The sequence below is a fragment of the Salarias fasciatus genome, chromosome 14 (assembly GCF_902148845.1).
Source record: "Salarias fasciatus chromosome 14, fSalaFa1.1, whole genome shotgun sequence".
In the NCBI taxonomy this organism is placed as follows: Eukaryota; Metazoa; Chordata; class Actinopteri; order Blenniiformes; family Blenniidae; genus Salarias; species Salarias fasciatus.
Window position 1 is genome coordinate 29,125,341 of NC_043758.1, and position 13,823 is coordinate 29,139,163.

The 13,823-nt window shown below is 40.3% G+C and overlaps 1 protein-coding gene across 3 annotated transcripts in view; it reads left to right on the forward strand.

Annotated features, from left to right (window-relative positions):
- The window catches only part of LOC115401135 (cell adhesion molecule 2-like), a 186,252-nt gene that overhangs the window by 140,122 nt on the left and 32,307 nt on the right, over positions 1 to 13,823 (forward strand). For all 3 annotated transcript variants that reach the window (XM_030109323.1, XM_030109324.1, XM_030109325.1), the window contains one exon: positions 9,856 to 10,005. In XM_030109323.1, coding sequence (XP_029965183.1) covers positions 9,856 to 10,005 — 150 coding nt within the window. The remainder of the gene's footprint in view (positions 1 to 9,855; positions 10,006 to 13,823) is intronic.

A 13,823-nucleotide genomic window follows, 5' to 3' on the forward strand; every position in this document is an offset into this window, starting at 1 on the left:
GACCTCTGCGGACGTCGTGGACTCTGCCGTAAGGCATCTAGTGTTCTATAAGATATCTATGGAGAAAACCCACACACACACACACACAGGGACAAACTCCGCCCTCAAACCGGAATTGACTTCATTGCACGTATATGATCGTGTTTTCACTTGAAACATGTAAACGGGCCCTGACGGCCTTCTCAAACCAGATGTCTTAAAGATTCTCTTCACCAATTCCACAAGGAAGAAGAGGTAATTATTCCAATCAGCAGGAAATGCTATTTAGAAAGTGTAATACCTTTATATTATTTTTCTAAATCAGCTAAAATGTAAATATCTATACTTTCAGTGCCATCATATCCACAGTCAGCTATGATAATGTATGGCTTCATGCCACTCAAATATCATTTTATGTTTATGTAACTAAGCCACTTTTTTAAATCTGTCAAAAAAAAAAACAGTAAAAATATTGCTTGAAATGTGCCCTACTGCTCATCTTGTAATTTGCTTTTCTTGTTTTATACCTTTAGTGGCATAATTTGAATAAAACTTCCTAATATGATTTATTTTTATTCTCATATTAAGGGCCTTTTTTTTCAAGATTTCTTAGTATATAATTCTCATTTATAAAGACAAATTTGCCTGTTTGCCTGCAGTTTTCTAAAACCATCTGCTTACTAACAGCTAAAAAAACATCCAGGCGTACCTTGGTGGGGAATAGCTTCGACTTTAAGCGCTCTCTGGACGAATACATGTGATTTGTGCAGACATGTCCTCACATGGAATTTTATCACTGGCAGCCTCAGTATGAAGTTACTATCCCTCATTGGTATGCAGGGGGGAGCTCGGCACCTCCAACACCTCTATTTGCAAAGAAGCTCTTGTAAAATCAAGCACCAGAGGTGAACTTGTGGTTTGATGACTGCCTGCTATTCATTTTATATGAAAATTAATAATCATTATTATTCCCTAATGAACGAAGGCGTTTTTGTGAGTCTTTCTGGTTTTATTGGGGTTTTTTTTTTTATTGTATGAGTTGTTTGTTTTCTTTTTATCCTGCCTGCAGTTTATAGTTTATTCTGCAGTGGTGTGCTTGACTGCTCTCCAGCCATTCATCAAGGCACTGCTTTCCATTATTTGGTGCAGTCAGCTGAAACTGAGAAAGGCTTTTGGGTGGTATGGCTCATTCTTCCTGCACTAACTCTCTGTTCTCCCCGACAGAGACGTCCCTCGTCTTTTTTTTTTTTTTTTTTTTCGCCTCACGCCCCGGATCGGTAGTTATTAGATGAATCATTGAAATTGTATATTCAACACGTTAATGATCTGGTCTCTGTTCCTGGTTTTCTGGCATGTTTTTTTTCTTTTTCTTTTTTTTTTTTTTCCAGGAGTGTCATATCAGAGGAGAGCCAAAAGATTTCCGCATCAGCAATAGTGATAAAGCACTCGATTTGCATTCATCAGCTAACCCCTCTTAATCCTCCCCTTTAAGCACAGTCACAAAGATTTCTATCTTCCTCATATTCACATTTTCGAGATACCCACCCGAAACCACAAGACTCACAAAATCAATAACCTAAGTATCATATTCTTGGCTTCTAATATTGTCAGACTCCAGATTCCATCAGGCTAAGGTCTGAGCTGCATTCTGATAACAGCATGAAAAGAGGCTGGCTGAGATGAAATGAAAGAGTTTATTGCTAATGTACACTCAACAGCCAGCCCCTCCGAACATCTGTATTCATATTCATGCTCCACACCTGGCGAACAGACCTCTACCCCCCTACCCGCTCACCGGGACAGGGGAAGAATCCACGCCGACGCTGTGTTTTAGCAGACATCTGTTCCCCGTGCTTCGCCTTTAAAATCTCATCATCAAATATTTGTGTTTACAGCGAGGATGCCATCCTCTCCACCAATTTACATTTCTACCTAATTTTAGCCGTGCATGTAAATATTTGATTCATGAGGCGGCGGCGGCGGCGGCGCTCGCCTCCCCGTGTGAAAGTTAATGCCACGGTTGCAGAGATGTGTCAGCAGCATCCTGACTGTGTGAAGCACAGCAAACAACTTGACTAATCTGGTGTGTGCTGACATTGTGACTGATGAGCGGTGTGCTGCTGGACCACCTGAATGTGGACCATAATCTTCCAGCTCAGGGTGATATTGCCAGTTTCAGCCTTTTACTGGTTGCTTTTGCCTCGACACTAAAAAAAAAAATATATATATATATATAAAATAAAATATAAGAGCTTTGAGATCTGTGTGATTGTCATGTGAAGGGAGGAGGGAACCACTGCCAGGGGACCAATTACAGCTTTAAGAGTTTGGTCCATTTAAGCTGGTGGTGGAAGTGTTTTTGACTTGAAACGAGGGGCAAAACAAAACAATAAAACCTTGAATTTTAACAGATTAATTTAAAATTTAATGTGAATCGGGTTCGTCTGGAGTTCAGGTTTTTAATCGTTTCATGGTTGCAATCCTCACCTCCCCTTTGCCGTGAGAGGGGAGGCTGGCTGTGAGAGTCATGATATGCGATTTCTCTCCCTTCACTTCATGATACTCACATATTAAAGAGAGAGTCGGCGGTGTGGAAAAGAAGCAAACATTAATGGTATTCATGTCTCAGTGGGCAGCGGCTTCTTTCATCAAGACATCTCAGGTTACTCAGTCCTCGCCTATTCAGTGTTGAGGCGGGCAGGTTGCATGCTGTCTACTCTCAATATGTGCAAGCTGCCAACCTTCGGCTACAATTGCCTGAGAATAAGCTGCTCCCTCTCTTTCAGTATTATACACCTAAGCGCCTTCAAAAAGGATGCCGCAATGGCCGGTATTGAAGTTCTTAAGGGTGTAGAGCTGAAACGCTTTGTGTTTAAGGGATGGCCTATCCTCCCCTACAGCGCCTTGCAAAAGTGCAGGTTTATTCCTCATTTCATCACTGCACTTCACCGAGGCGTCTTGGATCATCAGCGTACCAGACAACCTTCATACCGCTATTATTTTTACAGTTTGTTCCCTTTCGCTGGGTTTGCTTTTATAGGAGAAACACTGCCGTAACTCAAAACAATCTTGCTTTTATCCCAACTCCGGCTCCGCTCCCCTCTTCCTATGGTACTTGTAATTGTTTATTTAATGCTAAAGCCACAGCGGTGCAGAGGATTTTGCTTTCCGCGTCTTTATTTTGGTCGAGAGATGAATTAGAAGACTTCAAGCTAATGCAATCTAAGAAAGGAGTGTTTAAATCCCACAGAGAACGTCTTTCTTTTTATGAGTTTTCAAGTGTCTCTTATTCAGAAATGTCTCATCCGAGCTTCAACACAACAAATTACATCTAAGCAAATTATGAAAATAATAAAAAAAAAGGATGCCATTTTAGTGGTAACGAGGCCTTGTGGGGTTTGATCTTTTGGGGTTAAGACATTTTTAAGTTATAAAGGCAATGCAAAATGAGACTAACATATTTTTATTTAATTTTTTGGTGTAACTTTTAAGTTATTTCTGTTAAAACAAAATACTTTATCAGCATCTTCAGCACCAATTTTGTTCCATTTTTTTTCTGAGAGCCTCAGCATTTTGAAAAAGCTGGTCAGTGATCACTTTAATCTTTAGCAGGGACCTGCTGTATGGAATCAGAGACAGAAATGCACACAACCAGAATCACTGTGTCTCACTCCCCATATATAAGCTTGGAAGTCATTGCTGTCATTTTATACTTTCAAATCCAGCCTGTAATCATTTCCTTTTTCATGAAATGTTCTATTCTGATCTATTCTATTCTGCTTTAAAACACACAGCGATTTCCAGTACAGGGCTGTACACGGTGAAGTGGTAGCTCTCTTGCCTCACACAAGACAATACCTTGTTCAAGCCCGGTTTGGGGCCTTTCTGTGTGGAGTTTGCACATTCTCCCTATGTGTGGGTTTAAATGTTCACCATAAGGTTTGAATGTGGGATTGTGTGTACAAACTAACCGTGCAATTATGGCTATTAGATTTATTCTGAAACATACATAGAATCGGTGGCATATTCATCATATTCACTGATTAAAAATACTTACAAAGAAACACTCATTTACTATTATTAATGTTTTTAATATTATTATAATTATGTTATTCTAATATACTATTAGTTATTGGTCTTTATTAGATGATGAATTGCCACAGTCCTTTCTGGCTGTTCTTCTCTTTTGGGCTCCAGTCCCTCGAGACCTCGGTGGGATAAAGCAGTATTGAAGATGAATGAATGGATGAATTTACAGCACAATTCTCTGTCCCACTTTGAAGATCTTTGGACTCTTCTATTGTTCTTGATTTGAAGCCTTGTCAGTCCGTGCAGCACAAAAATCATTTCTCAGATTTTCACCCTCATTTTCAACTAATCCTTCAGTTTGTTATATAATAATATGAACCCAGTGCTCTGTGTACACAGCTTCTAATTATATTTTTAGCTTTCTCAACACTGTTTTTTATTCTCACACATCCATATCTTCTACACCTTTCTCCATAGCACACACTGATCCCAGCGTTTGCATTAAGCGGCTGCACATATAGCACTTAAAGTCAGCAGAGCACCTCCAGTCACTGTCGATGATGGTGTGGAAATGAAAAAAAAAATTGAAAATGACTCCATAGGTCAGTTTCACTTCATTCCTAGTAACTGAACGCTTTAAAGTTTTAAAGAGGATTAAGTGAAACACAGCATATCTGTCTCATCCTATCACACAATGCCCTTTGTGTCAGTTCTTCATCTTTTGAGAAAACAAACATGTTTATCTATTGAGATTCACCTGAGATGTATTGAGTCTCCTCTAAACTCTCCTCATGAGCTCTCGTCTGCTACATGGTACATACTGCCCTATATCCAAGCAGCTTGTACTTTACTTAGATTACTCACAGTGAACCCATGTGCATGACGTCTGGGTTCTCAGGAAGATGTTCAATTAGGTGTACATCTGTTCGCGTTAGCTCTCTTCACAATGGACTTTTAGAATGCCATGCATACACACACAGGCGGTTTCACTTAATGTAACTAGTTAAAGCTCAGCTCTGGATGAAGCAGACTGGATTTACTTGATTCACTTTTGGGTTAAGGGCAGCGTGTCGTATGTTTTGTTACTTTATTTCCATACTGTGGCACTAATTTGGATGAAGAAAAGATCTTTAGTAGCAAAGCAAATCTGTGTTTTATAGTTATTTTGACATGTAATTGATCCACAAGTGGACAAGTAACAGTATTTGTGTTTGTAATACTGTACTGGGAAAAAAAAAACAAAAGACAACAGCAAAGTTAAGTATTTGTACTTGTAATCAATATTGGGCAAGTTACTTATAAAAAAGTAATTACTAACGCTGTTTATTTTAATGCCCATCACTGGTCTTCACGATAAAGCTAAGTTAAATAAGCAGGTATGCAAATTAGATGATGATGTCATTTAGAACTTTCCTGATTGAGGAATTGGCAACAACGTATCGGGTTTAAATAACATCATCATCTAATTTGACCTGGATATGCAATTCAGCAGCTATGCAAATTAGATAATGATGTCATTTAAAACCGATGTGTTCTGACTGAGGAGTTGGCAACAGTGCATCGGTTTTAAAGCAATATTTTTTTTTTTTTTTACAAAACACAATAAAGTGCATTATATTTATTTAAATTATTAAGCATATAATGTAAATGTTATCATTATTTCACATGGCTGAAAATTTGTGTTTCAGCTTGAGAAGTGCAAACACCTTTTAAATGGAAGTCTTGGGGCGTAAGCTGGTTAAAAACTTCAGTGTATAAAAATGGGCACAATCAACATATTACACAAATACACGTTACATCTGGCAGACTCACAAAATGAAATAAACAATCCATTTAGCACATATATCGGTATGAAGGTGAAACATGGTACGTCTCCCAGGTCAAGTAAAATACCTGGAGGAGATTATGCAAGACGTGATAATGTCTGAAAACATACTTTTTCGAATGTTATTGTTTTTCATTTGTTTTAAAAGGGGGAGAAAACTGAGACTGTATTCGATTTTTTTTCTGTTGTATCTCAAACTGTGACATTAACATCTTTCTTTTCTCAGATCTATTTACTGAAATGCTCAGAAATGTTTATTTTGTTTCTGCAACATGGCCGTCTCAATGATATAACTGTAATTGTGCTCGTGTTGGTATAATGCTCCATCCAATCGCAAGCAGTCAAACACAGAAGATGCCTCTCCTGTAAAAATGGTGGAAAGCAGGTGAAATTAAATACTCCTGTGTGTGGGGGATGCCACTCACTAAGTCCCAAAACAAACAGAGACTGAAATTGCCTTTGGTATAATTAGAACCCTTTATACAGAATCTTAGTAAATCAGCCCATATAGTGTTTCATATGAAATCAAACCAGGTTATTAAACCTGGAAATCACCTGAAAATTACCTGAAATTTTACATAACTCAAAACTCTTCAAGTTATAACCTAACCTTTGCTAGTGATTAATAAGCATGTTGCAACCATAATTTGAGTGTGCACATGTGTATACAAGTACATTTGTGTATCACCTCCCACACCACAACCACTAAAAAAAAAAGGTGTATCGACAAATTCAAAATCAACTTTCTACCTTTGTGTTTGAATGGATTTCAAAACCTTTGCTTTCTGTATTTTCTCCTACTAAGTGGAATAAACTGAATCTCAGTGAAAGTGTGCTGATTTTCCTGAGCTTAGAAATAAAGATAAATGTAAAAATCTGAAAAAGAAGACGCCTACACAATCAAATGTATCTTGTTGAAAAATAGAATGTTAACAAATACATGTTAATCACATTTTAAGAAAATCCCAACTATATTATAATCTTAGTATAAATAAACAAAAATAATTTAAACTTTATCAGCAGTTAACAGTAATTGCGAGCAGCACTGAGATGTGGCGATCATCTTCAGTTGAGTACAGGAGTACTTTCAGCAGCTCAAGTAGAAACAAAGCACGGGTGTGACTAAAAACATTAAAAATGACTCTGTTTTGTCTCAGTGGGCTGTGAGGGTGCAGCTCAGCCAGAACACAAAGTCCCAGAAAACTGGAATTGAGGCAGCAGCTATGGAGTTCAGCCATCTTTTATTTTATTATTTAAGGCGGTGGTTCTTCTGCTGTCAAAATATTGTCTTGTGATGAAGGCCCAGAGGTTGAGACAGGTATTGATCAGCAGTCTGTGCATGGCTGCACAGTTTTAAAGGAGATCTAAACAGGTTATAGTGTCTGTGTGGCTTCTCTGTAATCATGACCTTCATTTCTGACCCACATTTGATTTATTTTTGTCACCTTGTTGTTAAAAGATCACAACAACTTTATACTGAGTTCAACAAGTTTCCACAGTGCCCTTTTCTGTACAAAACACTCCACAGGGGTCTAAACATTGAATTAAATATGATGTGGAATATTTCTGTTTGTACTACTAACATATGCATCTTTAAAGATTAGTGCGCAGGGTCACTCGGCGCAGCGTGGCATCCTTGGAGTGGTTTCGTGATTTACTGACTTTTTCAGAATATTGTTTGGCGCTGCAGAGCCGGAGCAGAGCCGAGTGGCCTCCAATCATCGTTTCAGAAAGAAAGCAATGCACTCTGGAGCCGGGGATTGTGTTTCCTTGGAAAGAACAGCGTTTTCACACTCAACACTCCTCCAGAGTGTTAAGATTGGGGAATTTCATGAATGTAGTAGGAAAAGATCAGTTAGCTGCAGTGCTCTCCAATCAGGCTCTGTTTAAACCAACACAACACAGACACACTTCTGATACCGTGTGTCGCCTCTACCCAAATGGAAACTCAAAATAAGCTGGAATTTTGCATTTTTTTCCCCTCCATTTTAAAACAGCCATACCTGCCCCAGCCGGGCTGAAACTTTCTGGATTGAGAGAGTTATATTCATTACTGTTTGGGTTTCGTCTGTTTTCAATGCATTTCTGGGACTAGTGAAGAGTATACACAGGAGACAGACAGCAAAGGCAGCAGGGAGATGACAAGCGGAGGGGAGGATGAGAAATGCAGGAGCTGACAACAACACCTCCACTACACACACACACACACACACACACACACACACCTACACACACACACACACACACACTTCCTCATCCATTATTTTTAATATAATGACATGCATAACTGGTTTTATTGAAGCACCTGGCTGACAGCACCCAGCTGAATCTGAAATATTGTCATGATGGAGAAACGATGTGATGTCTAACAATAATAATAATAATAATAATAATAATGATTATAATAATTAAATCTACTTTCCTCACACTGAGTAGTACATTTTAGTTAAATCTGAGATTTCCTCGCACTCCTAAGTACTTCAAAAACCTAAAACTTTGATGTTTTCAGTCTGTGTGCATGTGCTGCACCTCTAATATTCATTATGCTCTAGCATTTTCTTACCCTATATCATTATTTTTATTTATTTTAAAGTTTTAATGAAGTCTTTAAGATCGTTATTGTAATAATAGAATGCTGATATCATTACTTATTGCTATTTTATCAGACGTTCTTCAATTTCACCCTTTCGTCACTTGCCCACGTCAAGGCAACAGCGGCAAATAAACTCAAACATGCGTCAATATAAGCAAGCTGTAAGAAGTATTAGTGTTTAAAAAGTGTTTAAAAAGTGAACTAATATAAAGTCAAACTCTTACAGAGGTGATATAAGTGTGGAGAAATGAGTGAAACCTGGTGACTGAGATCGAATATACTGCACATCTATATAATATCACCATGACTATTAATAGTGAACCTGGCCTTCACCTGCAGCTGACAATGGGCTGCATGAGGACAATGGAGGTCAAGGAAGGTCCACGGACCTTTGGCTGTCCCAGCCTCCTCTGCTCCCCCGTGCAAGCCCGACTAATGAGGCAGACAGCTGCTCCCTGAGTTGAAATGTCCCTGTGGTGAACTGTACCTGGGTGAAGCATAATACAATGTCACCTTCAAATTCAGCCACATTACTGTACAAGTGGGAACCAAAGCGGACCTGTAAAATCAAGAGAAAAGCGTCTACAAAGAGAAGCTGGCGGGCAGCGAAATGCTTCCAGGCAAATAAAGCGCATTCAGCTTCAAGCATGAACTGGAGAGCTAACAGCTGTTGTTTACTGTCGTCCTTAAAGGGGCCAGTCTGGCCAGGCTCATATTAGCCTACACTTTGTCTTATCACAATTCCCTTCAAAGGAATATTGGTTTTCGACATCTGTTTCCAAAGCTTGGCAGAGTTCAGTAAAACACAGGCAGGATAGAAATGCCTCTTTTCTATGTAATTAGGGGACTTTGCCGAGATGACAAGTACAAATGTGGAATAAGAAGGTAAAAATCCAGCAAGGCTGGGTGATTAGGCCTCATTTGGGTGTCTTCCGCACACTGTGACGAGCGCCTGTTTCAGGGCACTGCAGTGGCTCGGATCGAAGGCCCACAGTGTCTGGGATTATGTGTCAATTTACCACCCAGCTGCAGCTCTACACTCCACACCAGAACATGACTACCTCTAATTAGGCCATGCTACCAATTAGGGCCCTGCAATAAGGCAGCAAGGGAGGCACTCTGGGAGAGTAAAACCCCGTCATTCTTTCCACCACATCGGGGGGAAAAAATTCTATATATATATATAAGAACTTCTTGCTCCAACAGCTGCTGAAGGCTGGACACCAGGCTCCCTGTTAAGCCATATTTCATTTGCAGGACATTCATGTAATTGAGCGCTATAATGACGGAATATTACCTTCTTAAGATGTCCAGGTCTGAGCCGCCGCGTGAACGTGATTCAGTGAAAAGGACGAGTCACAAGCGGTCCAAAGCTGCAATCTATTCATGTCACGGCCATGACCTGAAACTCTGCTTTCTAATCCCGCAGGTAGCCAGGGTCAGTTCCCCATAACTCAGAATGTGACGGTGGTGGAGGGGGGCACAGCCAACATGACCTGCCGTGTGGATTACAATGATAACACTTCCCTCCAGTGGTCAAACCCTGCACAACAGACCCTGTTCTTTGGGGACAAGAAAGGTAAGTAATATCCCGGAGGATAATGGCCGTAATGATGAAATGACGAGATGTGATAAAGATGTCTCGGGTAGATTATATTACCACAGGAGTCTCGTTCATGCATTTTTAAAACTTGCAAAATTCTAAATTGTCCCTGCCTGTCTGCGAGCGCACTGTTTGACTGTGAATACAGGAAGAACGTGGGGAAAAAAAAGGGAACGATAAGAATGAAATAAATGCATTCCCCGTAATGTCAAAGCAGACTTTCAATGAAGTCATGTCTCCAGTGATGTCCCAGGGCACAGAAAAGAAGAAGAGGAAAAAAAAACAAACCGGTGGAGTGTTTTTGAATTGTACTTTTGTAATCATGAAACACTGACAGTGTTGTTTACAGCGCCGCAACGCCTGTGGATTGTGCCATGATTGGGCTTAATTAGTATTTTAGCTTGCCCTACATTTGTATAGCTGTTTGGATGTCACTCTGAAAAGGAAGTGCGCTGTTGCAACCTCATGAAACAAGGCCCGGCGCCAGAATGAATTATGATGTGCTCTCGCCAGCCAAATTCAATTTAAAGGTGACAAAAGTCTGGAGTTGATAAATTGGAAGTGGGGTGAAAGGGAGTATAACAGTGGACTGGTCTTGTAAGGGTGGGGTGGGGGGGGGGGGGTGAAGATATTCATCGTTCACTGTTTCTCGCAGCATATTATCCATTTCATTTATGCTGTAGCTGCTAATACAATATCATTGGCTCTGTGATTGAAGATGAACTTTTCCTTTGAATAACAAGTGATGAGAGAGAGAGAGAGAGAGAGAGAGAGAGAGAGAGAGAGAGAGAGAGAGAGAGAGAGATGCCAGCAGAGGAAAGCAGAGGAATCTGGAGTCGCTGGCTTGTTTGAAGAAATACTTTTTTACCTCGCGACTGATTGGATTTTGTAATGAGGTCTAAGGTGTTTTATTAGATGAAATTACGTCCAAATACAATTAAATGAAAGTTAACTCAATCTTAAATAGATACTCTTGTATGAATGGTGTGGATGTGCCCAAAGGATTGGAATTCAAACAGAAGTCACTGAACCAAATCCTTTCTTTTTATGGTTATTTTTTTCCTTGAATTTTCTCATGTACAATGGATCCAGCTTCTTTTAATATTTGACTTTGCAAAGCCAGTTCCTATCTGCTTTCATTGCTTTATATCTTAAAGAGATGTTACATGTAATGAATTTAATCTTCTCCTTCTTTCTGGCGCGAATCGGGCCAGTTCGCCGGGCTCCGTTTGTGTTTCCCTGTCTCCTGTGAATACCAAGGAATTGTAAATACGGGGCCGCTTTAAATGTGTAAGGAGAGCTTGGAGAGCGCGGTACGCATGAGCCGCTCTGCCCTTCGCGGGTAACCATTTATATTGCATGACAGAATCCTTTTCCTGAGCAATAAGGATGACAAAATGAATGTAGTCCACTCAGCAGAGGTTGCCAGGGCTAAGTGTGGGAACGCTTCCTCTGCGTCTCCTGCAGCCAAATGAAAAGCTTTATTGGCACGGCCGATACGAGGCCTGCGAGGCCATCAGGAGGAACGGGGAGGCGTGGAACAACACGGGCTTCATATGAAGAACAGGGTGGGACACCTGGGAAGAAATCTCCGCTGTGCCAAATCACCAGTTAATTGCTTGGCAGAAGGCTGCGACTGTCCTTCTCCTTCCTGTTTGTTGTGCTTTCTGGTGGAGCCAATGAAAAATGTTTGCCTCAACCTTATGTTGCCTCTCAGTTCGGCTCGAGCCGCAGACTGTCTGAGCTCGGGGCGGCCCGTTTGCTCCAGCCCGACGACTCGTGTCAATGATCCGATCCCATTAATTCAGACACGTTGCACTTTTCTCATTTTACGTGCTCGGATTTTTCCAAATCTGCGGTTTGTGTGGTTGTTTACTCCTCCCTGTGCTCGCTGTCTCTGTTGTCCACCTCTCTGTGTACTACAACCCTCCTGGGAGTGGATGACAGCGTGGCCATATGTTAACGTTTGATGCACGCCCGAGTTTCTCCGGCTCTCCGCCGTGTGGGTAGTTTGTCATTGTGCATGTGTAATCCAGAGATTCCACATTTAAAATGTTTATGTGTGAGTCCAGATGCTCGACACATACAAATAATGGCGCTGTGAGGCATTTTTTTCTCTTTAAAATCTACTCTCACTCGATCCCGCAAGCTTGGTATTAAAGATAAGGGCATTTGTCTGGATGTGTTTAGAGGTTGATATAAAATAGAGTGGCAGGGGAAGGAGTATTAAAATGACCTTTTAAATTCCTTTGAGGAGCTATAGTAAAGAGAAACATCTTTGAAAAAAAAAAAAGAAAAAAGAAATAGCGTAGCATATTATATCAGCTGAGTTTTACCGCTGCTGGGTAAAGTAAGACAAAATCTGATCTTTTGCCCCGACTATAATTTGTTCCATTTTAATTCAGGACTGTCAAATGAGAACATAAAAAAAAGAGAAGCTATTACAGCCAAGGAGAAAGAGAAAGTCGCTCACCGAGAAGGAATATCATAAGTTTTCTTCAGGATAACAGGGACTTTTGTAGTTTTAAATATATATTTATTTGTTTATTTTTTGCTGTGGTAGGATGACGGTTTACACTGTCAACTCACACCCGGAGGACATAGGTTCGATTCCTTCAGGCTATCTTTGGGTAAAATGTGCATGTTTGGGTAATTTTTATCTCTAAATTGTCTGTTGGTGTGCGTCATTCTGTGTATTCTCCTTTCCGGCTGATATAAGCTCCACTTCCCTCTGACCCTCACCTGGATTAAGCTTCTCTACAGGAAGGATTGATGGACTATTTTATGGATTGCTGTAATTTTTCTCCTAACAGACATTTCTTGCCCCTGACCAATGAGCCTTGAGGCATTAAAGCTGGATGAAGTTGGTTAAAAAAAAAGATTTATTGGTAGATCAAACATTATTCAGAAAGTGTAACCTTGAAGCGAATTATCTGTGCTTCTGTTTAAAAATCTCTCTTCTCTTTCATTCCACATTGGTTAAGTCTGTGACACCTTTAAGATCATGTTGTTCCACTCTTTCCAGCCTGTGTAGGGGTCAGTCTGTATCTGCCATCCATACAAAAACCAGATGACGCCTCCAAAGGCTGCTGAGCAAGGCACATTTACTGACAGCACCGCTGTTATTAAGAGTGATGCAGTGCTGCCATGCTTCATTTACACTGTTGTGAATGGCACATTTTAAAGTAACGTGCTCCGGTATTGCTTCTACTTTTAGCAACAGTGGGGAAGCAGCTGATTTCTGTCATGAAACTGGTGAAGCGGTTAGAAATACTGAAATTTTCTGTGGGATTATAACTCCTGTAAAAGAAAGCCGTCATACATACAGCTGCAGTGCTGTTTGTTTTTCTGTCCTCTTTACCAAACAGACCTTTAGCATTAGCATTAAATCCAAGCTGTGCTCGTTACTTTCGTGAAATCAGTTGGAGAGTTGCGGTCTCTCTAATCAAATTTACTCTGAGCACTCAGTGATAGCAATCCAATTTGTTCATCTGTCCATACTATGTCCGTGCGCTCCCATTGTTAATGTTTACAGCCGCATGCTTGCGTGTGTGGTTTCATTACAAAACAAAAAACAACAGCTCCCATTCGTGGCCCAAAAAGTGACATGCTGTGTAAACACGAAGCTTTTCTGAAATGAAAACTCAAAAACAATACGTTTTCACTTGAAATGTTGTCTTGTGAATGGGGGCCTAAGTCTTTCTGGAACCAGCATAAAAGAGGCCCAGCTATACGTAACATCAGCCAAAGCACCGATACCTGCGGCCCGTGAGCCATAATTACTAATGTATTGA